Source organism: Pyxicephalus adspersus, chromosome 11 (genome assembly GCF_032062135.1).
Source record: "Pyxicephalus adspersus chromosome 11, UCB_Pads_2.0, whole genome shotgun sequence".
NCBI lineage: Eukaryota > Metazoa > Chordata > Amphibia > Anura > Pyxicephalidae > Pyxicephalus > Pyxicephalus adspersus.
Window position 1 is genome coordinate 11,571,789 of NC_092868.1, and position 24,258 is coordinate 11,596,046.

At 34.8% G+C, this 24,258-nt stretch overlaps 1 protein-coding gene across 1 annotated transcript in view; it reads right to left on the reverse strand.

The window, feature by feature from the left end:
• Positions 1–5,640: 5,640 nt before the first annotated feature.
• Positions 5,641–24,258, reverse strand: part of LOC140340496 (cytoplasmic phosphatidylinositol transfer protein 1-like) — an 80,982-nt gene continuing 62,364 nt past the window's right edge. The window contains exons 4-10 of the mRNA XM_072425749.1: positions 23,403–23,410; positions 20,994–21,065; positions 18,407–18,499; positions 17,429–17,584; positions 16,755–16,818; positions 16,374–16,460; positions 5,641–10,748 (exon numbers count right to left, since the gene is read on the reverse strand). Of these exons, the coding sequence (XP_072281850.1) occupies positions 10,591–10,748; positions 16,374–16,460; positions 16,755–16,818; positions 17,429–17,584; positions 18,407–18,499; positions 20,994–21,065; positions 23,403–23,410 (638 nt within the window). The 3' untranslated portion in view covers positions 5,641–10,590. The remainder of the gene's footprint in view (positions 10,749–16,373; positions 16,461–16,754; positions 16,819–17,428; positions 17,585–18,406; positions 18,500–20,993; positions 21,066–23,402; positions 23,411–24,258) is intronic.

The window sequence follows — 24,258 nt, forward strand, 5'->3', positions numbered from 1 at the left end:
GGGTAAACGAAGCAAAGGCATCTGGCCATCCAAATAATTCTAAGGAAAACACCACTCAAGACCAGTCCATCAATTTTTCATTACTTTGGTGCACTTTTGATATGTTTGTGTTAACTGCAGGTTCTTTCAGCATTTCATTAAGTTCAGTATGGTTAACAGGACTGGGCCATGAGGTATGCAGAAGAGACAGCAGCCTTGGGTATTTAGCAGGAGGGGAAAAGGCCAGGCCCACCAGGTATGCAGCTAAAGTAGTTTATAGCTCATGTAGGGGGGGCACACTGACTTTTTCTGCTAAAGGACCTCCCAACACCAATGGGTGCTTTGACTGGTTTGCAGCAAGTTTAGATGTACTGTATGTCTTTTTTCTCTACAGTTCAGCGTTATATTTTTTTGTGTTTTGTTCTACAATAGCTCTTCTGTGGATTTAATCCAGACTGGCAATTCCCATCTTTCCCTGTGCATCAATGGGCCTTCAACTGTCCTCTCTTATGACTGTTTTCGTTGGTACTAACCACTGCATACCTGGGACACTAAAATCCTGCCATTTTTAAAATTCTCTAACCCACCCAACTCATTTAACACTTACTGAAACTTGCCAATTTTTCTCTAATGGTTTTAAAAAAGTTTGCGCAAATACAGAACCATATATTTGCAATGTACAATTAAGAATAATAATAATATTAATATTCGTGTTCATGCAGCCTGTGTAGAGCTGCTGGTGGTAGTCAATATTTCTGGCTAAACACTAGAGGGCAGCAGAGTGGATGCAATGTCAGTTTATATATCTAGTGTATAGTAGTGTAAATATACATGTGTGTTTACACTATAGTCTCATCTCTGTACAGCACAATAGTGTGGCTACAAAAAAAGAAATCAGAACATGGCATGAATTGCAGCCAAAGGTATTAAGGTTGTGCAGTTCTCTGCAAAGAATAGAATGTATTCTAATTGAACACACATTTTTAAAATAGGCATTTATCAAAGACAAAGGACCAGTTTTGTTCCTTTGGGGTTTTTTTTTTTCGTTTTTAACTTTTATTGACGCATTCATGCATTTGAATTGACACAGACAGTCCACTATGTAATAATATTTAGAAAATGTATATTTGAGAACATTGCAAAAGTTTGCCATCATACTGTTAGTGAATGGTTATCTGTGTTTGGCTTGCCCATCAGTATATTGCAAAGCAGAATACTTTAGCCATTAGCTGCAAGTGTAACCATCCAGTGTAAGATTTGCAAAAGTTTATAGTAAGCTACTGGTATAAGCTTGATAAACATCCTCGTTTGAAATACAACAAACACATCAAATTGCCATTATCTTCAACCTGTACTTTTTTAGCTGGTTACCTCACTGTTATTTATTTTAATTTAGGTTAAAAAAAAATTCCTATGAGAAATAATGCATACAAAAACATACATCTGCCAGATATTCCATTTTTGTGTGCATTTACTCTAAACTAACTATATAACTATAGTAATTCTGAGTTTATTTTGTGTCCCTTTGTATAAAACAACTTTTGTTTCTAATTTAAAATGTGGCTCATGTCACTGCATTCCCATCGATGTCTAAAGTACAAATTTTACTTTAGGGTATTGATTGTTCCATAATAAAGTATACTGCTGCCACCTAGTGTTCAATTTTCAGAATGTCATATAAGTAGTTTCTACAATAATGATCACATCACATTTCTAAAAACAAAAAACATTTGTATTAACAGAACTATAACACTTCACAAAGCTTACAGTACATGGTATAGTTTAATAGTGCAACCTGATTGAATTTATATCCATAGTAAACCGATAGTATAATTTACAAATATCTTTGTAACCCAAGAGCTCATTATATACAAAAATGCAATATCCATTCTAGTATAACCTTCCATTGCAGCATATTTGTTAACAAGACAAAGGCAAATTGAACAATCAGACTGTAACATGTATGATTGGCCTGATATTTTATAATTCTGTATGTAAAAGAGAAAAGCTTTGCAAAAATATAGCCTATAGGGGCCATTGGATACCAACTATGGATTCCCTACAGCAAATATTTGTTTTTATAAAATTTTATTTGAATTGCACAAAAACAATTGCATAATTTTTTGGTTATAACATAAGTAAATGCTCATAGTTACATAGGAGGTTAGGTTGAAAAAAGACATAAGTCCATTAAGTTCAACCACTGGGGAAATAAACATATCCATGATATAAAACCCTGTAAGACATAGTTGGTCCAGAGGAAGGCAAAAAAAAAAAACCCTGGTACAATTTGCTTCAACAGGGGAAAAATTCCTTCCTGATTCCATGAGGTAATCGGATGTTCCCTGGATCAACTCACTGTTATCTTTACTTTAAAGCCTTAATACCCAGTTCTATTCTGTGCTTTCAGAAATCATCCAGCTTTTTCTTAAAGTAATCTATAGTAGATGCTGAAACTACTTCCTGAGGGAGCCAATTCCACATTTTCACAGACCTTACAGTGAAGAGTCCCTTCCTTATCCAGAGCTTAAACTTCTTTTCCTCCAGACGCAAAGAGTGCCCTCTTGTTCTTTGTAATGATCTCAAAGTGAATATTTGGGAAGAGAGTTCTCTATAAAGACCATTTATATATTTATACAGGGAGATCATATCCCCCCTTATATGTCTCTTGTCAAGGGAGAATAGAATCAGTTCAGATAATCTCTCCTTATAGTTCCTTTTATTAGTTTAGTTTATGTTTTAGTACATTGGGCCCTATTTATTATATTTCACCAAGACTGGAGAAGATAGACTATCATAGGAGAACCTGGGTAATCCATCAAAATTGGAATGGATTTCTTAATCAAGTGGATGGCAAATGTTTTAAATCCTGGAGCAGATCCATTGCAGGTTTGCCGGTTCTTCTGTGAGCTTTAATAAATTGGGGCCATTATTTTAGGCATTTCCAAAGACAGTTGTTTGTGCCAAGCATTACTCCTATTATTGTGGCCAAATTGTAAACAGAATTTTAGAAGATACTCATAAGAACTGTGAAATATAGTGGTGGAAAAGTTACAGTTTTGAATTGCTAAAGCTTCATCCACTGGCTGGAGACTGCATATAATTCATATTTATCCTAAAAAAGTATGCTTTTTTTTTTTTCTTCAACATAATAAGGAATTTTTAATACCACTATACAATGCCTTAACAGTCCTATTCCAGTGAAAAATTTTGTATTTGTTTCAGAAGAGCAGGAACCTCTACTAGGTTTTATTGCCATGTCTCGTTTTTTCTCCTATTTCCTCTCACTTCCTGCAAGGACAATAATTTTTACATTTTTATTAACCTAAAAAAAACCAATAAAACCTTTTGACAATATTTTTTTAATTAGTTTTTGTCTTCTTATCCCAGTGATAACCACTTCCTAGACTGACAGACAAAAACGACAACTCTTTCTCATTCTAGTTAAAATATAGAAATAGTTTTGGGCTGAAGTGTGGTCTTGATATCCACTACTGCAATTTTCTGTACACCAATCAGCCAAAATATTTGACAGGTGACATGAATATTATCCTGTTACATGATCACCTGTCAAGAGGTAGGACATATTAGGCTTTAAGTGATCAATTAATTGTTCAAGGTGATGTGTTAGAGGTAGGAAAATGAGCAAGAATAGGGATCTGAGCAACTTTGACAAGAATCAAATTTTACCAGCTAGACCTTTGGGTCAGGACATCTACTAAAAAGGAAGGTTCTGTTAGGATGTTCCTGTAATTTAATGGTTAGTACCTACCAAAAGCATTCCTAGAAAGGAAAACTGATGAACTAGTAACAGTACTATGGGCACCCAATGCTCATTAATGTGTGTATTGGGGAATGGGGGACTGGTCCACCCCCACAGAAGTGTACATTGCTGAAAAATATAATGCTACCACAAAAACAAAAGTCAATACGGGGCTTTGTAGTTGCAGAGAAATTGTCCACAATGGGCATGTAATGTAAATGTTGGAACTGAATCATGGAACAATAGAAAAAGGTAGCTTAGTCTAATAAATGTTTTCTTTTAAACTTTGATGGTTGCTGGGTGCATATACATCATTTATTTAAGAAAAAGATGGCAGCAAGAATTACTTTTGGAAAATACAGGGTTCAACAGTGTGGTTTAAAGGATTTGCTGCTGCTGGCTTGGTGCCACAGACCACAGCATAATTTCTGAGATCTTGAGGCTCGATACCTCAACAAGTTAAAAATGTTGGAACAACAAATCATTTTTACAATAATAGGGGTTTTGGGGTAGATATCAATATCAAACCCTAATATTGTAAAAATGATTTTCTGTTCCATGGTATTTAAGATTGGGATGTGGCTAAATTAAAAATACAAACCATTGGGGCTCTATTCGGCTAAAATTAAAGTTTTTTTAAAATTTAAATCTGATTTATATTACTTACCATTTTTTAGGTGGCTGCATTAGTTCATTTTGGTTTTCTAGATATTGTCACCTATTAATCCTGCAACCAACACACTTTGTGTCCCTAGGTAGATACACTCACTTCTCCACGATCTCTATAGCGGCAACAATGGCTGACACCCAGGATGAACAACTGCTTTAATCCATTTACAATAATTATATCCAACAAATAATTTAAAAAAAAGGAAGATAAAATTAATTTATTCCGTCAGTTTAACCCAATAGAAATCACAAGCATTTACCAGAATTTTCTATATGTACTGAAAGTTCCAGTTTTCAGTATACATGATCAGGCAGGTCATTATTGCAGAAAAAGGGCAGACAAAAGGGACGGGGTTCCTTCTGCAATAAACCCTCCTACCTGCCCGATTACTCCGGGTTTCTGGCAAAAATCCGAGCTGCGCATGCGCAGCATCAGATTTTGCATCTGGGATACATGGCATTCCCAGCTACCTTTACACATGCCAGGAATGAATGAACTGCTTGGGAGTTTCGTCATCCCAGCCTGGCTAATCCAGATGGCCAAAGATTGCAAAAAGGAAATGAAGACAGAAGATGGCAGCGCCCTGAGAAGGAACAGGGGCAGGTGGGTAACACAAGGTTTAGCTCCGCTTTAACCTGAAAACATTAAACTAATACAACCACCACATGTGAGAATTCAGTTTCGGAATCCTCTAGCTTTAGGAATCTCTTTAAATCTTTCAAATATTGTGAAAGTAATCCAAGTTATATAATCTTGCTTCAACTTTTTGATTTTTTAAAAGAGGACGCAAAACCCATCCTTTCAAACTTGCCCATCCTTCTTCTATCTCTTAAAACCCTCACTACTCACCCACTATTCCATATGTCCCACTCCTATTGTGTTCTACTTAGCATTAAATTGTAAGCTCTTCGGGGCAGGATCCTCTCCCCCTTCCCGTGTCACGGTCCGTATCTGTCTATCATTTGCAACCCCTATTTAATGTACAGTGTTGCGTAATATGTTGGTGCTAAAAAAAAACTGTTTAATATTAATAATGATTAAAAATCCAAAGTTGTAACCAAAGTTTCTCTTTTCTTTGGATAACATGATTTGTTTTTTTGATTTTGGATAAGGAATTTGGGATATTAATGAATCTTATTTCAGGCAAGTTGCAATACTATGATATAAAATTGTATCTTCCAAAACTTCCCCATTTATTTTTTTTGTTCTTAGGAAAACAGACCATATCCACAGGCAAATTTTTATTCATTTTTTACATTTTCAGTGATGGAATGTATAACAGTCAATATTACACAAGTTTAAGAACTGTACAACAAAAGCCTTTCCCCTGGTTTAATCTCAACCAAATCCTAACTGAAAATACATTATAAAATAACGAAAACAATATATATACACATTTCTGTGAAAAGATGAAATAGAGACAGTCATTAAGTAAAAGACCTTCAGTAACTGACAGCAAAATAGACATTAACTTTTTTATAAAAATATGCATAGCAAAATAGCCACAATCTTCTCAACACAAATAAAAAGACATTTATTGTCACAATTCATAAATTGTGTTTTCATTTCTAAGTTGTACTTATTACTCATTTTTTTTTTAGAGTAGTTAAGACACCTTAGAGCTTCTTTGTTCAAACTAGACAAAAAAAGCACAACCATAAGGTGCTGACCATACCAGATAATCAAATGTAATTTTGCGGAACAATAAAGGTGAAATCTGATTGGTTACAATCAGCAACTTTGGGTCCTTTTTTTCCTTTCTCCTCTTTTAATGAATCATTCTCTGTGATATTTAATTTAATAGGCAGCGTTATTTGATTGTCTATCAACATTTGCTTTAAGTCTGTATCTAACTTCTGATAGCCATGTCGCATCTAACCCGTCTATAGCCACCTAACAAGATAATGATGAAGTGCCACTTGACATTACCATAAGAATTATTATTCTGTAGGTTATAATCACAAGGCACCACACATTGGAATAAAAGAAAAACAGATAAAATCCCTGATTTATATTACTAACCTGGGGTATATTTAATTATTGTATTAAGTAAACCTGTCACAAAAAAAAGGGCCAACTAAACCAACCTTTACTTCTAAGCAAACCCCCCCCCCCAAAAAAAAAAGATGCTCAGCTGTCTTTGCATAATTCTGGCATTCACACATTGAGTTTATGGGCTAGTAACAAAGTACTAAACAACAGGGTCAAGACAACATCTGGGCAACCAACTTTTTTACTAGGGGAAAAATGTGGCTTATATTTTTAATGACAGGATACTTTTAAATTAAGATTTGAACTTTTCAACTGTAAAAGAGCACCCCTGAGTTTGCATATAATCTGAAATGTAGGTGGTGAGTTAAAGGTTGAATGTAAATCCCACTTGCGTGCTCCCAACCTGATAGTTCAGTCCAAACACATTGCCTTTGCTGCTTACCCATTGAGGACTAGGGATAGTAAAGGGCTGACAGCTCCGCTTCCCTGATTGGTCTTGCAGGTCCCATAAATTCAGTCTTGCCGGACGAATTTTCAAAGGCCGTTCTCGCCCACATGTTTGGTAGAGAACGACCCAATTTGCCGCGAGACCGAATTTAATAAATTCGGTCGCTCATCCCTATTGAGGACTAGAATTTATTTTTGCAGGTGACAGGACTCGGACACACTGATAAGGGCTGAAAACCAACAGAATAGGAGTAAGGGCTTACATTAGAGCCCTCCATGGGACTAATCTGCATACCTGAAAACTAACTCTATTTCCAATACACATATTAGACAGATACATAAAATCTTTTCTTAAGAAAAATAAAAAGTCTACAAAATATCTTTTTTTTCCTTTCTCATAATAAAGCTACATATGATATTCAGCTATTTGTAGAGCATATTGCATTTACAGACTGTCAAAAGCAAACCCACATTACCTGAAAAATCCAACAATTATACAAAATTTCCAGTACCAAACTAGACTGCAGCTATACTTAACCCCCCTTTTAACCATATTAAAAGACAATTACAAGAGTTTTCTTATCAACTCTTGGTAGCTGTGGCAGTGAACTACTATGTATGAATAATGGACGGCTTCTATCCAATTTTGGGTAAGGTTACTACCTACCAATGTTTGCAGAAAGCATAAACATTAGTAGTAATATATACGAGGGGGTGCTGAGAAGTTCCTGGCTTCGCCCCCTTACAGATGAAATAGAAAAATGAGTGTGGGGGCATATGACAGCCGAATATCTTAGTATGTAACTGTGCAAATATCAGGTCTTTGCGATTCTTAAAACTGTTTTTTTCTTGTAGTGAGAAGCTGTGATGGCAGAGGCACATGCAAGTTTCACGTTGTTGGAGTTACGGGCCGTCATGAAGTTTTTGTTTCTCCAGGGAAAGTCAGCAAAGGACATTCACACTGAAATGTCACAAACACTGGGGGAGAAGTGTCCTTCCTACAGCACCTTGATATCTCGTTTCAAGACTGGGCATTTCACCATTGAAGATGAGCCCCACAGTGGGCGCCACCCAACCTCAACTGACCCGGCAACCTGCGATGCTGTCCATGAGCTGATATTGAGGACCGACGAATATCTGTAAAAAATATAGCCCAGATACTTGACATCTTACGGGAGCGTGTTGGGTTTGTTATCACCACTATCTTAGACATGCACAAGCTTTCAGCAAAGTGGGTGCCGAAATGTTTCAACGATCAGAAAAAGGAACATGTTGAAGCATCCAAAGCCATTTTGGCCCATTTTGAAGCTGCACAGGACTTTTTGGCTAGGTTAGTGACTGAGAATGAAACCTGGCTCCACATTAATGATCCTGAAACCAAGGAACAGTCAAATGAATGGCGCCACAGTGGGTCCCCGCGGCCAAAGAAGTTCCAAACCCAGAAATCAGGTAAAAAAGAAATGGCGTCTGTTTTCTGGGACAGAGTATCACTCTAGTATCACTGGACAGTATTATACTAACCTCCTTGACCAGCTGAAGGAGGCAATTTAGAAAAAACGCCGTGGAAAGTTGACCAAAGGGATCCTGAAGGGCAACATTTATTTAAACGGCTTAGAAAAGCTTCAACTACACTGTACCAAGTGCATCAGTCTCAGGGGGGAATATGTTGAATAAATGTGTTATTTCATAATTCTGGCTCTGTTCTTTCTGGGCAAAGCCAGGAACTTCTCAGCATTCCTTCGTATATCCAAGAAGGCTTGGGTTAATTTGTCTAAATTCAATATTAACCGAGTTCTGTTTTTTTTTTATACAAAACCCAATTTCTGCAAAGGAATTTATTTTGTGTTATTAGAAATATGGTATACATAGCACAATGGAAAAAGATCTGTGCCTTTTTATGCTTCAAAATGAATCTATTCATGATGAATATTTAGTTTTTCATAATAGCAAAACATTGTCATATACAAAAGCATAAACAGACTGGCAAAACAAATTCAAATATTTTATACATGTACTGTATATATAAAATGTTCATCATTCATATTATTTCTCTCTTTTCAAACATTTTTATCTACATTACCATAACGGTATGTGGATTCATCATCATGAAATGAAAAGCCCAAATTTAGTCAATGTAATAAACGAGGCAAGAGAGTTCAACATTTTTTACAAGCTTTATCCAGCCAGTCTTAATGCCTACAGTGTTTTCGCTTTTTTAACAACAGCCCCAATCCCAAGTACAAGCTATACAAAGTATTGCTGCTGTGTGTAAGAACAGACTAGTTCCTACAATGGTCTGACATGTTCATAACAACAGCTCAGCAAGTATTTGTGATTGATGTGCTGATGTGTTGGACTGCAGGCCAGTTCAGAATGTACTGTACCTGGGATTTTCAGCCCAAGATAAAAGAAACAAAATTGTTGCAAGGATCACGACTGGGTGTTTGAAATTTGTGGTACAATGGTAATAAGTGTTTGCCCTTTCTTTTACATTGACTTCAACTTCATTTTATGTATAGAGATTCTATGATTGGATATGATTTGTGAAAATATTTTTTTATATGCTAAAGTGTAGTACAGCAACTTGGGAAGAACTATATATTAAACTACCCACTGCCCTAGTGATCCAGGAGGATGGCAAGCATACTGCTAAAAAGTAAAGGGTGCTATCTACTATTTGCATATGCCATATGAAGCATAGACAAAATCTGTGCAAACATTGATCCGTGGCAATCAGTACCTCAAGTATATTTTATACTTTTAATACTTTCAGACCAAGAGCACAAAGAAATGAGGCCAAAGCAATTATCCACGTCAGCCTTTCAATAAAACTATGGCTCCATTTGTGTTGCAGTATTTTCACCAGTAATGTGCAGATGTATAAATCCTGTCAACTTATAGTTCAGTGCTATCAAGCATGCAGAGCCTTTTAATTCATCATATGAATAGAGCACACATAAGTCTTCACAAAGTGCCATGTGCAATGAGTTCTAGGCATCCACCAGTTCATCTACAGTATATTTTAAAAAAAGGTGTCCTACACCAAGAAAACAATACACATGTATGTGTAATAAAAAAACAGCACTGTGTTTTATGTAACAATATTAGAGCTATTTTGGATTTTAGATTGAAGCAATTTCTAAAGGCCTTGGTGCAGGTCACCTTTCTGAAAACACACATGCTTTGTGATGGGGTTATTAAGTTGCCTATGTTTTCTGTATCTGGGAGAAAAAGTGAACAAAAGTATCAGAAGCAAAACAGACAACCACTATGGTACAATATACGGTAAAATGCATGTTAAAATATTTACATCTCGTGTCCCACCAAATCTATGCGAAATTCTGGTTGGTGGAACATTGACTTTGCTCATATTGTAATTTCTTGCGCTTTTATTTAAGGTTACATAATGTACATCTCTTAAAACCCCACTGTAGTAACATTGTAATATATATATATATATATATATATATATATATATATCATCCCAGCAAATATAATTCTCCTTCCAACAGTTATTGAAATTCACCAGCTCATGTTGTGTCCACTATTGGACAAGTTCAAGTTCTACGCCCTTTTATTTCTTCTGCAGCTCATAGACTAGTAAACAATGAAATTCCAATTGACCTTGTCATCCCATCAAGTGTAGATTATTCAGAAGACCATAGTAAGATTTTTCTGGAATATTCGTTTCCAAATATCTGTTTTCAGATTTGATGAGCAATGTGTACTTCTCTATGTATTATTCTGGAGCTGAGGGCAGTCTTGGTCGTGGTTTTGAGTCTGTATTACCATTAGCGGTTGCATATGGAGATGCCTCTGTTGCATTATTCCAGGAGGTTGACCTGTTTATTGAATGCTTCCCAACACCAGTGTTTAGCAAGTGCTCACTGTTTGGATCTACAACAAGAAAAAAAAAAAGGAGTTTTTCTTCAATTCATACAGATAACCAGAAAAAAAAGTGGGAATGTAAAAGCAAAAAATTTTTGTTAAAGCACAACGCCACCTTCAGCAGTTCTTTTCCTACTGTGTAAAATGGGACAAATACTATACAGAAAATGAAGAGAAAAAGAAAGTCCTTCTGCACTTGTACAGATGTAGCTAAGAAGTGAAATCCCTCCTAAAATATTCTAAACATAAATGTAGCTCTGAAGAAAAAAATAAATAAATAAAAAAAAATAAAAAGTCAATAGTAAATAAAGACTTTCCAGTCTTTCCAGAACCCCTATGTAAGGTACAAAGCTGCGTAATATGTTGACACTATTTATGTCCTGTTTATTATGATAAATATTAATAATAATAATAATAATAACAATAATAACAATAATAATACTTTAATCCTCCACCTTCACCCAGGGAATTTAAATAACTTAACAAACCTTGGAGATCTAAAAAATGGTCATAAGTGCCCAGATAAATAATCCAACACCAGCAAACAAACTGTTTCAATTTCTTATCTTCACAGGTATGAAGAGGATTTGTTCCAAGATATGATAATTCAAAACAGCTCCCAGTAAGTTCAGGAAAAAAATAAAGCTAGAAGAAATGTCCCAGTGAAAGCAGCAATGATTGTTGGCTGCCACGTTTATTTATTATGACATTTTTATTGACTTTTTCTATTCATTTTTTATTGATCTATAGTGCCATTTTTATACTTCTTTAACAAAAAAAATACTGATTTGTACTGGGTCTTTGCTGCCTGAAACTTTTGCCATTGAGATTCCCTATTATGGTAGTGGCTAAACTATGGAAATTGAATTATGTATTGTCATGTGAAGAAATAAGTACACTAGCTGATTATGTCAACTTATTTGAAAAAGCAAATAGAATATTCATTCAAAAAATGCCTAAAGGTAAAAGGTTGTGCCTTTTGTACTGAACAATTGGCACTGTAAAATTATTTTACAATGTAAAATCAATGTATCACATAAATTAATGAAAATGAAGATTTGTCACATAAAAAGTAAACCCATACCTTTACAATCACTTTAAATTTATGAAATTAGTATAAGGTGTTCCAGCTGAATTGCCAATCATTAGAATCTTCTTAGGATATAAGCCCAAGACTAACTAAACCCATAATTGACAAGGCAAATTCTTATATCAAATAGGATAAGTGAAAAAGCTGTACAGGAGCATAGTGGTGGGTCGCTTACTTGATTTATGGCCCAAATGTGCTTGCACATTGTTATATCTCTCATTTCCTTCCATCTCCTAATTTAAAATATCTTCACCTATAGGAATTTTGTATGTGAGAAGTAGTTAACATTTTCATGTCAGAATGGTTGCCAGTGCAAAATGTGTAACAATATCTGCTTCAAGAGGCATTGTCAGTTTCAGGAGCAAAAGGGATTTACTTTTTCACAGTACATCATTTTTTTGTTAAAATAGGTGATTGAAACTGCATTTTTCCATTTTCTTTTCCTCTAAATTTTATTATGGATATTTTATTATTACACAGAGCTTATTTAACACTTTTACCTGTTAGCATTGTTTGAATGACGAATTGATGGCATTCAAATGATGTCCATGCAAATATGTTCAAATAAAAGGAAAAAATTCCATGGGGTGTACGTACCCCTAAAATACATGACTGTACCTATTCTTACTAAGCAACAAAAATGCTTTAAAACACCTCCACATTGACCCTCATAGCTCCTACTGAGACAATTATTCTCAAAGCTTACAGAAGCACTGAAGTTTTTTCGTTTGTTTTCCCAGGCAACTTATTTAATTCTTAACTGTAAACCTGTTACCTGCCATGGTGTGATATGCTTGACATTGAAAGGGTTATATCAAGTGTTTTTACGCTGGTAGCCATTTAAAATGTATCTCCAGGTTCTGTTTGTAAATGCTGCCCCCATCACCCCTACAACACCCCCTCTGTAATCTGCTTTAGGATCACAGCTCTAAAATGACAGCAAGATGTGCATGAGTCTTATTTTATTTAGTATTCATTTACTCCACAAAATCTCTTGTTTTATATTTTAGATCAAGATGGTGCTTATATTGTGTATACAATAAAGCAAAGTTTGACCAAACATGGGCCTAATAAATGGTTGTGCAAATATCATGAAACAAACATTTTAATTTACCATCTTAGATGTTTTAGGTGTTATCAGTTTAGGAAAAAAAAAAACATACAAGTTTAACATGTGTAAGGAAAAAAAATAGTTGATAAATGAGTCATTTTTGGTTCGATTTGTACAATTGTATAAACTGTTATACATTTGAAGCTTGTACTGAAAGTTATATTATCTTTTCAATTTGAGAGATTTGCAAATAAACCACTAGAGGGACTTCTGTGTCTGATACAATCACTGCTGAGATAAGACATCAGCTGCAGAAAGCAAGCATAGATTTCAGTATGTCAGTGGACTCACTGACTTTTAATCTGAGAACAAGCAATAAAGCTCAAACCTTCTCTAGTACTGCACACAGAGCCCACATTTATATTATAAAAAAAAATGTCTGGCATCTCAAACATATATTTACAATTTATGCGTAGAAACCTTGTTTTCAAATGAAAATTACAATTGCACACAGACGTAACAGTTATCAGTTTGACATGGAGGGATCTTTATATAAATTATTCCCCCAGTCTATTCCTCTGAAATTTGCTGACAGATGGTTGTATTTCTTCACAAGTCTCCTATTAAAACATTGACTCATTCTGCCACCTAGTGGCCAATCATCAACCAATCACAGCTGTCAAAAAAAGTAAATAAATAAGAAAAAAAAAACATTTTTTGAGCCAACTAGAGGGGAATCATTTATGAATAGAGCCCAAAAAGTCTATACAAAAGAAAAATAAAAGTGTGTGTGCAAGTACAGTTATCCTTTAACCATTAGCAAATAGTGATAACATTATGTACATAAGTTTGTTCCATCATAACAACTGTAAAAAAAATACATATTCTATCCCAAACAGATCTTCTTACATTCCTACAAACTCTTTACTGATCTGTCCTGCAGCCATGCTGAAGTGAGGTCAGCTCTTTGCAAGGCACCACCACAGCACATAACACCTATTATGGGACTAAACACAACTACATTCTACTCCAAATGAGAGAATCCAAACTGGATGTAGTTGTTTTCCCTTTAATTGGCTGGCAGAGTTACCAGAATAAGGAAAAGTTAGTAATTAGCTTACAACGACCGGTTTTAGTAAAAGACCAGTATGGGCGAGTATGTATTGAGAGACCAAAGGGAAGAAATTCTCTGTGAAAAGTATCTTACTGTAATCCAGGAATGTTTGTGAAACAAGGCTGGGAACACCTTCGGTTAAGGGACCTATAATCTACAAAAAGATTTGAGAGGGGTTTACTTACAAAACCTCCCATTTATATACATACATTACAAAATTTGGTCTATATCTTACTTTATAACTAAAAGCAAATGTTTTGTCTGGTATAAAATGAACTTCGCACCTTTGTTGGTGCAACCAATTAGCTACATTTTTAAAATAACATATTGATTTATTTTTATTTAATATTTAATTTATTTAATATATTTTATTCTACTAGTTATTCTATTTTCAAAGCCTATTGACCTATGATAACCTATCCCCAGAAATAACAAATATATTTTATTGCAGCTTACCAGATTTGGTGGCTGCATACACTTTATTATGCAGGTTATTTTGCCCTGGTAATCTGATTTCTAAATACAAGTCCTGTACCTTCAAGGCTACACCCACTTCTTAATTCTGCAGAAAACAATAAATAGTAACATGTGCACAAGGTATGAAGCCGCAAACTGCTGAGTGTAATCAACTCCCAAAATAATAAGAAATAATCAAGTGGCGCCACTTGGTTATTTCTTATCTCTATGTAGGAAATAAGCTATATTAGTCACAGAGATTGGACTTCAAATGTCTTTGCCTTTGTTGATCTACATTACATGTATTTTTTTTTATTGGGCAGTGACTAAATAGCAGTTTACACAAGAAAGTAAAGATCTCTGTTCTTTCTTTTTAGCTCACAGTAGGGATAAGGATATTGACTTTATGGCACGATCATCAGACATTTTCTGTACTTGCTAAAAATGTTCTTAGGCTTAAAAATGTAAATGAATGCAGCTACTACATCCAATGACTTGTAAGCAAATATATATTTAGTTTTTGTATTTTGGTGGGGTTTGGATAAACTTTAACAAACATGCAACTTCTATGTACTTATTTAGTAATGGCATGTGCAATGTTATGAGCAAAGTACAGTGACATCTGTAGGTTTACAAATTGTTACTGTACTTTGCACATCACCACTGTTCTGTTTTCTAATAAACATGTTTAATACTAATCCTTTCTATACCTGTACACCTTAATTTACCATTGATAAACCCTCCCTTCCTTTCCTAGAAAGATTGTTAAAATGCAAGTATGGGAAAATGACATATGAAAGACAGGTATAGGAGGTGGAAAGGTTACAGATCTAATGACAGGATCAACAAACCATATAACCTTTACATGGGGGACTCTGTAAAAACAAAACTGTTGTTTTAATTCAAGTGACAGATAGCATCATATATGTCATTTTCATTATCCCCATAGTTGCATTTTATTTTTATTATGCTCGGCCCCAAAAAGTCAAAATTAGAGATATCCTTTTCTGCAATAATAAATGTGTGTCACTATTGCACCCCAAGCTTGTTCTGTGGCATTGAAGGGCTATGGCCACATTAATGTCTTCAAGCTTGTTATATCAAAATTGCAAGAGCACCGTGCATTGAGATAGAGTCTGCCAATTGCATATTACTGGTCTTTTTTGCTGTTCTGTTGGTGCCGCTGTTTAGTGGAAACAAGTCTATGTACAGCTAGCAATAAAATAAATTGATATTTATTGTGAGTGTTAGTATTCCTCTTGCCATCTGTGCATAGAGATGATTGTAAGCTATTTATTGCTTCCCCACTCCATGCCACAGCTCTAATCATTATGTCTGCCTGGTTACAAAAACATCACACTTCCTTTCCTGCTCGTCTTGAATTCTTTCTAGGGATTATTGTACAGCCATGACTTGAGAGAGGATACCATAAAGATCTTATACCAAATCCCATTGACAAGTACTGTAAGATAGGACAGCCTTAGGAATAGCAAGGCTCACTTTAATATATAACTAGATTCAATTGTGATGTTTTAATATATGCCCAAAGTTCAAATTTTAACATACAGATAGCATTTGAAAAGTTTTGAGACTTGAAAAGGGATGGGCCTTGTTATAAAAATCTTTAGTAAAGTAGTAAAGTCAAAGTAAAGACATGAAAAACATCAAAAGAACAAATGTGTTCATTTGTTAAGACTTATTGAAATAAAACTCCAGACATGTTGTTTCCCTGTCATTCTGTCCCTTTGATACAGGAGAAGACTTAAGGGGAGTGACATTTTAACCCTTTCACACGCTACTGAAATGATCAACATTGACCTCAATAGGAGGCCAGTGTTCAAAGTTCAAAAATCTATACCTATGTGTAAAATATCTTTGCCATTATTTTAGTTGTTCTTGTAGAAGAAAAAGATGGGCACTTACCTGTAGACTTTTTTTGTGAATTTACTTTGCAATTTGTTTCTTCTTGAAGTCTTTTCTCAAACTTCCGCACATCTTCCAGAGTCATACCTATGATACAAATATGATTGGTATAAACAATACTGTATTTTACCTGGCAGACAATTGTGCATTATGTGTCATTATTTTATTAGAAAACATAAACAATTGGTACTCTTCTAGAAATCACCACAACATTAAAGGCAATGGAAAACTGACTACAGTGCCTTAAAGTGCAGCATATTGATATTCCCTTTCAAAACAACTTATAATGATTACTGGAGTTGATGTGTGAGTGCACGAAAGGAAATACTTCAATGGGAAAATACTTTAACCTTTTGCATAAAGCAATAACTTTCCACTTACCATACCATTCATCCATCCAAGCCACAGCTTGTCTGTGTCCTGCTAGCAGTATGTCTTTGATGTTCTGCAAGAACAAAATTTACAATAAAGCCTAAGTAGGTAAATGTAACAATTAGTGTACGGCATGTGATTTGCAGCAAGCAGTGATCTTATGTTCCCGCTATGTGTGAAATGCATTAAGGGTCAGTTGAAATAAAGCATACATTTATTCTTATGTTAGTTATGTTTCTTTGTACCCCTACCCAGCATAAGGTAGCCATTGTAATTATTTCATAGAATAGTCTTCTAAGATTAAAAGTGTAGTGTGGGCATGCAAAACCCATGTGAAATAAACAAAAGCCCTTTGGTACAAGCAATTAGTTTGCTGGCTAACAGATACCTGATAATTAATGCAGCATCAGCTGAATCTAAACCAACTGATTACGCTTGATAGTTGATATGGGATACTATAAATGACATGAATATGTGCTAGGTGTATTTTATAATCATATTAAGGGACATCAAATTCTCAATAAATCTGAGCTTCTAGAACACCTAATTTTATTTATAGTGCATTGCTTTCCAGGGTTCATTTGTATCTTTGCGGTGAGTGCAATTATAAACTACACTGCTAATTTTAATAAAAAATAGGCCTTTAACTACTTTTTCATAGCAGTCAGTCCATAAAAACTTACCTTATGAATGAAACTTTCAACTCTTGATTGAAACCCGTAGACCTCAAATTTAGCTGCCACCAATTTGTAAGAGCACATGATGGGCTGTGTGGTCTCCTGCCAATCTTGAAGTAACGGACCACGGCCAGTTTTCGTTGAACAGAATGTCCTAAGATCCTGATAAGACATGTAACAATAAGTAAGCTTTTTCTGATGTAAAATGTTATGGCCTTACTTGTTTTTTATATGACCATGGGTGGTCCGTGGCCTTAAACAAGTGGGCTTGTTAGGTGTTATTGCAAACCTAAAGGTCTTTGGGTATTATGTAGATTTTCATATAAGTTGCTTAAAGCGTGGAAGGAGAATGATCTCACAAAGTACATACCTGGTATAACAGACCAAACACTTGAATGTTACAACTTTTATTTCCACAGTGAATTTTTTGTTACGCAAGTTTATTAAAGCTAGAATCATTTACAGGTGCCATTTTCCAGAGCAATCCACACATTCTCATAAATGATACAGCTTTAGCCTTCTTTCTCACAAAACATCAAATCAGTTTTGGGTGGGTGTCAATAGGCCAAAGAACTATACACCAGCTATGGCTCCCTAGTTGGATTCAAGCAGCAAATAGTTTCCTGCTGCATGATCCTTGTAGCATAAACTAAGGCTTGTGTAAAACAAGTTGGTGTCCTTTCCATATGGCTTTTTGTATTTTTATACTAAATGCATCTAAAGGCTGCATTTGACCTACTTTTGGTTTCCTTAGATGCAGGCACATAACTGTCATTCACACCACAAAACTAAAGCAAATTAGAAACTGCTGACCTGTGTTTTATGTATATATAAAATTCACACCAAAAGGAACACTAAGTTCATCTACACAACTCCTAATATATTTAGTTTAGATGGGGACAGGGAGATTCTTTACCCTTCATAAAATCTCTATGGGTATAAGTAATGAGAACATAATTAAGTGTTGCTTGTTTTAGAGCTTACTTCTATTTTTCTGTAATAACTTTCTGACAAATCATCAGAAGCTATATCCACGTAACACACATCGTCCTCAGGTGTGGGCTTTTCCCCAAATACCTGCAACAAAAAGTAAATCATTTTAATAGGATCACAAATGTTGTCCTATTAATAGCATTATTAACTAATATTAAAATTAGAGTTTTAACATAATCCTTAAAATTCAGTATGCAATGCAGCATTTCCAAGTTGCCTCAGTAGTCTAATGTAAACCTTTGCCATCTTACCATGCCCTTCTATCAAGGGGAATTAAAAGAATGAAAATGTTGAGTTTATTATCTCAGATTCCAAACATAAGAATACAATAGTACACACAATAATAATCATAATCTTGCCATGTCACCTTGAACAGTTATTCATCGGGTGGCAATGTAGGAAGAATTTAGATATAAGAAACCCTTTTTTTGGGTTTTGATCCAATGAGTTTCAATTAAACATGGAAATTACCTTTAAAGCCCATTTAGACAAGGCATCAATGGGGAGGCACGCAATGGTTGCTTTTGTCTTAGCTCAGTTGATGGGGACGTGGGAAAGGGAATCCACAAAAACTGATTGCTTACTATTTAACCGAGCGTGACTTGATTCGACCCTAAACTTATCCTTCTTCCCCAGTGTTCCCTCCTTCTTACCTGGTGAGTTTATGTCATTCAGCCCCCTGTTTAATCAATCATATGTATAACAATGATACATGTTGCATGATATCAAGTTGATATAGAAATAATTGCAAGAACGTAATAAAATGAGTGATCAGGAACGCTTAAGTTTGTAGCACTATGTCATGGTGTTTCACTAAAAATCCAATATAACAATTATCATCCCAACGGACTAGTATAGAAAAAAAAATTGTCAATAGCTCATATGATCAAAAAAAGGTTGTAAAACATTATTCACTGTCTACCTTTTTTGCATAAATGAGAAAAACAAATATGTGTTTATATACATACATATTGCACAAAGTTTATTACTTTTTTGAACACCACCAGAGGTTAAAGATTGTCTTTCAGTACTGATAAAATAACTTTCTCTATGAAGCCACTTTGCTAGTAGCAGACTCTCAATTTGAATAATCCAAGTGTGTGTCATGGAAGCAAAAAATTATTTTTCACCATTTGTTTTTTTCTGATTTGCAATACAAATATTTGCAGGTAAAGCACAGCAGTCACCTAGTACATCAACAGTATTTGCATTTCTGATGTACGAGAACATCAAAAACCAAAGATGTGCAAATTATGAAGCTTTAGAAATTCAGTACGTGGAGACAAAGATTTGTTTTTACTTTAATTTTTGTTATGACATGACATATCGGTTTCCTAACCATTGCTCCACTTTTGCAGTCCTTTTTCCTTACTAAATAAGAAAAAGAATGGAGTATACTATAGTATAGAAAAAAAACATAACATACTAAAGAACAGGGTAATACCAATTTATATTAATGTACAATAGTACACTCAAACAATATTGCACTGTAGTAAAATAATACACCTTAAATTGATTGTAATGCAGTGGAATACATTTTTCACAGGATACTTAAACACACACTTCATCCTATAAATAATAACTTTTAAAGGGACACAATTACTAGACCCAATCTGTGCAGAAGGGTCCTCATGACCCACAGGAATATACTGAAATGTACTGAAAGGAGCAATAGTGAAGCACTAGGAAAGCCAATAAAAACATGCAGTTATATATTTTACTTTTTGGGTAGCATGTACTATGGTATAATGCTTGGGTAATTACTAGGGCTGGGCTCTGTCAAATTCCTAATAGGGGGACATCACCAATCTCACTAACACCAGTCAATACTAGGGATTATAGTGCCAGCTGAGACAGAACATAGAACTGTGGCAAGTAGTTGTTTGATGAATTGGGGATCACACATGCAACACGGTCACTTTGAGATCTAAAGATTTGTTTCCCAACAGTGCATATAGCTACAGAGGTAAATGAGAACTTGCTTTAAATTAATGTTTTAATAGTTTAATGTTCGGATTGTGGGAACAATTTCGCTTTCAAAAAATGTCTTTAATCATTTTTTATCCTTGCTCTGAAACCAACAGGCAAAAGATTTATTGTAATATGAATCTTGAACCTTACTTTAAATTGCTTCTAAAGCCATTTTATAATTACTGGAAGGGTTAGAACATTTGTCACTTTGTTATTGCTGTCTTTAAATAAAGGAAAGAATAATCCCAAGATGTTATGCTGCCCCTGGAACAGAAATAGAAATCTTCAGGTGAGAATTGTCTAAAAGGAGGATTTCCTTTACATAACAGAATTTATCTCAATTGCTGCCGTTAGTGAGACAGAAGAATCCCCTAAGTAAGACACACAACATCCCCCCCCCCCCCATAAAAATATAAAATATGCCTTTACATATGCTTTATCATTATTATGTGTTATTATAGAGGTTAGTTAGTTGTTGTATTCTTTGCACACATGTGCTTAGTTAGCTGATTTGCAGGAAAAGCAAAAACCAATGTAAGAAGCGAGTACATGAAACATTAACATATGATCTTGGGGAAAATATATAGCATGTTTTAGAGGTGCTTACCCGTATATTAGAGCCGTTATTATTTTCAAACTTTGTTTCTATTCTGATTTGAAATTTAGGCAGAAATGAACACTGAAAAACAAAATTCCATTGTAAGAATGGTGTGCAAAAGTCATAATTATTCAGCATGTTCTGAGATATGCAAGTAGAGAGATCCCTAGGCTTTCCTTCTTTTAGTTATTTTGAGAAGCAGCTGTTCGACATAGGTACATGTGGAGAGTAACTTAGAGAAAGTCGTGGCCGATTAGAAAATGTAAAGTGATAGATTTTAGATTGGCCCTGTACATCCTCTTTTACCTATGGACAGACTAAAAATATACTAAATAAAAATCTTATATATAATGTACTACAAAATGAATGCAATAATGTTAGCCTGTAAAATCATCCATACAACAAAGAAATCTTTGAAATCAATTATGTTTCTTAACAACAAAGATCCTAATGCTTTTAAACACAGCTGTCTCAATTCAAGTCTTTTCAAAGGAATTGCTTTACTTCCAATGCTTGTGTGTTACATTAAAGTGGCTTTTTACCTGGTGCCAATTATACTTTTTACAATGCACAGTTTTTAACAAGGTATTGTTGAAGTGTAAATGCACTTTATAGCAAGACTTTGTTCGGTAAACATTCTTTTAAAACCCTGACCCACAACACTCCCTTGTTACGGTTGCCTAAATCTAGTTTCAGTGTTATTCCATATTTTTTAGATAAACCCTTTGCCTTTGGCTTAATAAGAACCTACGATCAAAAACACATCTACTTGCGGGCACTTCCCAGACCCTGACTGTACTATGCAACTGATTTTTTTTTTTTATTTTAGAAAGATTGACAACTGGGTTGCACATGAATGTCACACATGTCCTAATAAACAAGAACATGCAATATTCTAAGCCTTGACAAGAATTCGGCATCAAGGACCTAGAAGCTTCCAAAGAACCTATTATCACAAACACACTTGAAGATTATTTGACAGAGTGTTCTGTTTTTTCACTTGATATTCTAGGAATTTCACGCTATTTTACAGAAACAAGGCGGAATAAGACTAGGGCTTCCAATTACTATTTCATGGAAGGCTTTATTGAACCAACAGACGTGCAAGAAATGTAAAGCTGTGCTGATCTTATCAGATATTTTCCAATCAGAACCCTTTAAAGCTGGCTAAAGGCTGCAACAATTTTTGTAAAGATTTCTAAAACATTTGAACACTTTCTGACTTTATTTTAATAAATCTTATTTAAATTGACAAACATATTTGTGATGTTTCAGTTTCAATTATTCAATACCCTAATGTTCTTTTTTTATGCTAAATGATTGTACTTACATAAATATTTTAAATATGTATTGACTGCATTGAGTTTTTTTTTAAAAAAAACTGGATTAACATCTTGACTGATATCTTTGATTTTTATAGGTCTTTAGTACAAGTTTTGGTACCATGATTAGAGCAATGTCCTTCATTTTAATGGAACATCTACTTCATCCTTATTGATTAGTCCTAACATTGTCTATTCTAACTGGCCAATAAAGCTTAAAGTGAAGCTATGCTTAAAATAACCAGATATTTAGGCTAAAAATGAACCTGTAAAGTGTGTATCATAAGGTTCAGTGAAAAAAGCAAACTATCGTCAGACCCAAGTCATTTTAATGTACATGGCCACACCAATGCAAATACCCCCAATCAGTTCTGTCTACTCTGACACAAAGAGGGGCCTATGTAGGGTCAAACCTAGACTTGAGAGTAACTAGGGGTGTCTGCACATATACAAGAGCTCTGCTTAGATTAGCAATTGTATGTACTGAACTGTTTACCCTAAACCACGTTGGACCCATCCTATGGGTAGTTGAGACATACTAAGATCAAGTGCCTATTTTTGATGAGTAAGGGAACAAAGGGTGAACATTGGGATCCAAGGGTTGAAGGTACCTATCAGATCAGGAAGATTTTCTTGCCTTTGACTCAGCTAATTGTTACCCCATATCTAGCTTGGGGGTATGTGCTAGTTTAGGGTTATCTTATGTCTGTTGTTTAAATACTTGAATATCCATATTCTGGTCACAGGGACACTTTAAGTCACTTTTATCTCACAAGAAATATAACTGACGCTTTATATTCATTTAATGCTTTAAAACACTTATTTAATACATATATACACAGAATATTGGGGCATAAGGTCATCTTTCACTATACTGTACATTTACCTATTTTGTTTGAAACCCTTTAATGCACACACAGGACGGGAAAATCTTCAATCTTATGACAACTTTTTTTTTGAAAAAAAAACATGACTTTTCTTTAAAGTGCATTACCTAAAGAGTTGACAGTGTAAATGTTACTCTAAAACCTGATTGTGATCAAAAGTTCAAAACAGAAACAACAAAGAAAGTACTTTAAAAAATCACATGACTTACAGTGTATTCTGTGTGTCAGCCAGCAGGAAGCAGAAAAGAAAAAAATACAAGAAACATGTTAGACAAATGAACTTGACATTCTTGGCAAAACGTCAGTGACAAATTATGCTCTCAGTTTATTGTAATGTCAAAACTCCCACTTCTACCTGTTCATTCTACTCCTCCGAACCTAACTTTTCTGTGCTGCAATGATTGTGGACTGCAATCTAGCAAAGGTGACTGAAAGTGGTTAATACAGGAAATATGGGGGAGGGCCAGGAATGGCTACATTTTTTTTTTAATGGTTTAGGTAGATAGGTAGTTACAGCTAACCCCCCTACAAGCTCTGCAGGCAATCACTCTGGGGCTGATTTATGAAAATGTGAACAAAGAAACTTGAAGCAAGAGGTTCCTAGCAACCCGATTCAATGTTTTCTTTTCTCATGGAATAAAAGTAGAAGCTTGATTGCTCACTGTGGACACCAGTCGAACTTTAGATTTCTGCTCCAATTTTCATAAATCAGTTCTTTTGTAAATGGAAAAAAAAAAACTAAAAAAACACATGTATGAAAGCGACTCCAAGGGAATAGAGGAACTTTTTATATTAGTAGTTAATAGACTCTCAACTAAAAAATTTGCATCTAGCTAACCATTGCCTTTTGCACCATGAAAAAAATAGTGTATATGCTTAAAAACACCTCTAAAGCAACCTGAGACTTTATGATCAGCAACATGAATAGTGGTCATACACAAAGCAATAAACAATTTCATAAAATGAATTTCAAAGGTATGCATACATTTCATCAAAAAATCCTAACTCAAGTCAGGAGCATTTTTGTGGTCCAATAGACAGAATCAAAAGAAGGAAATACCATAG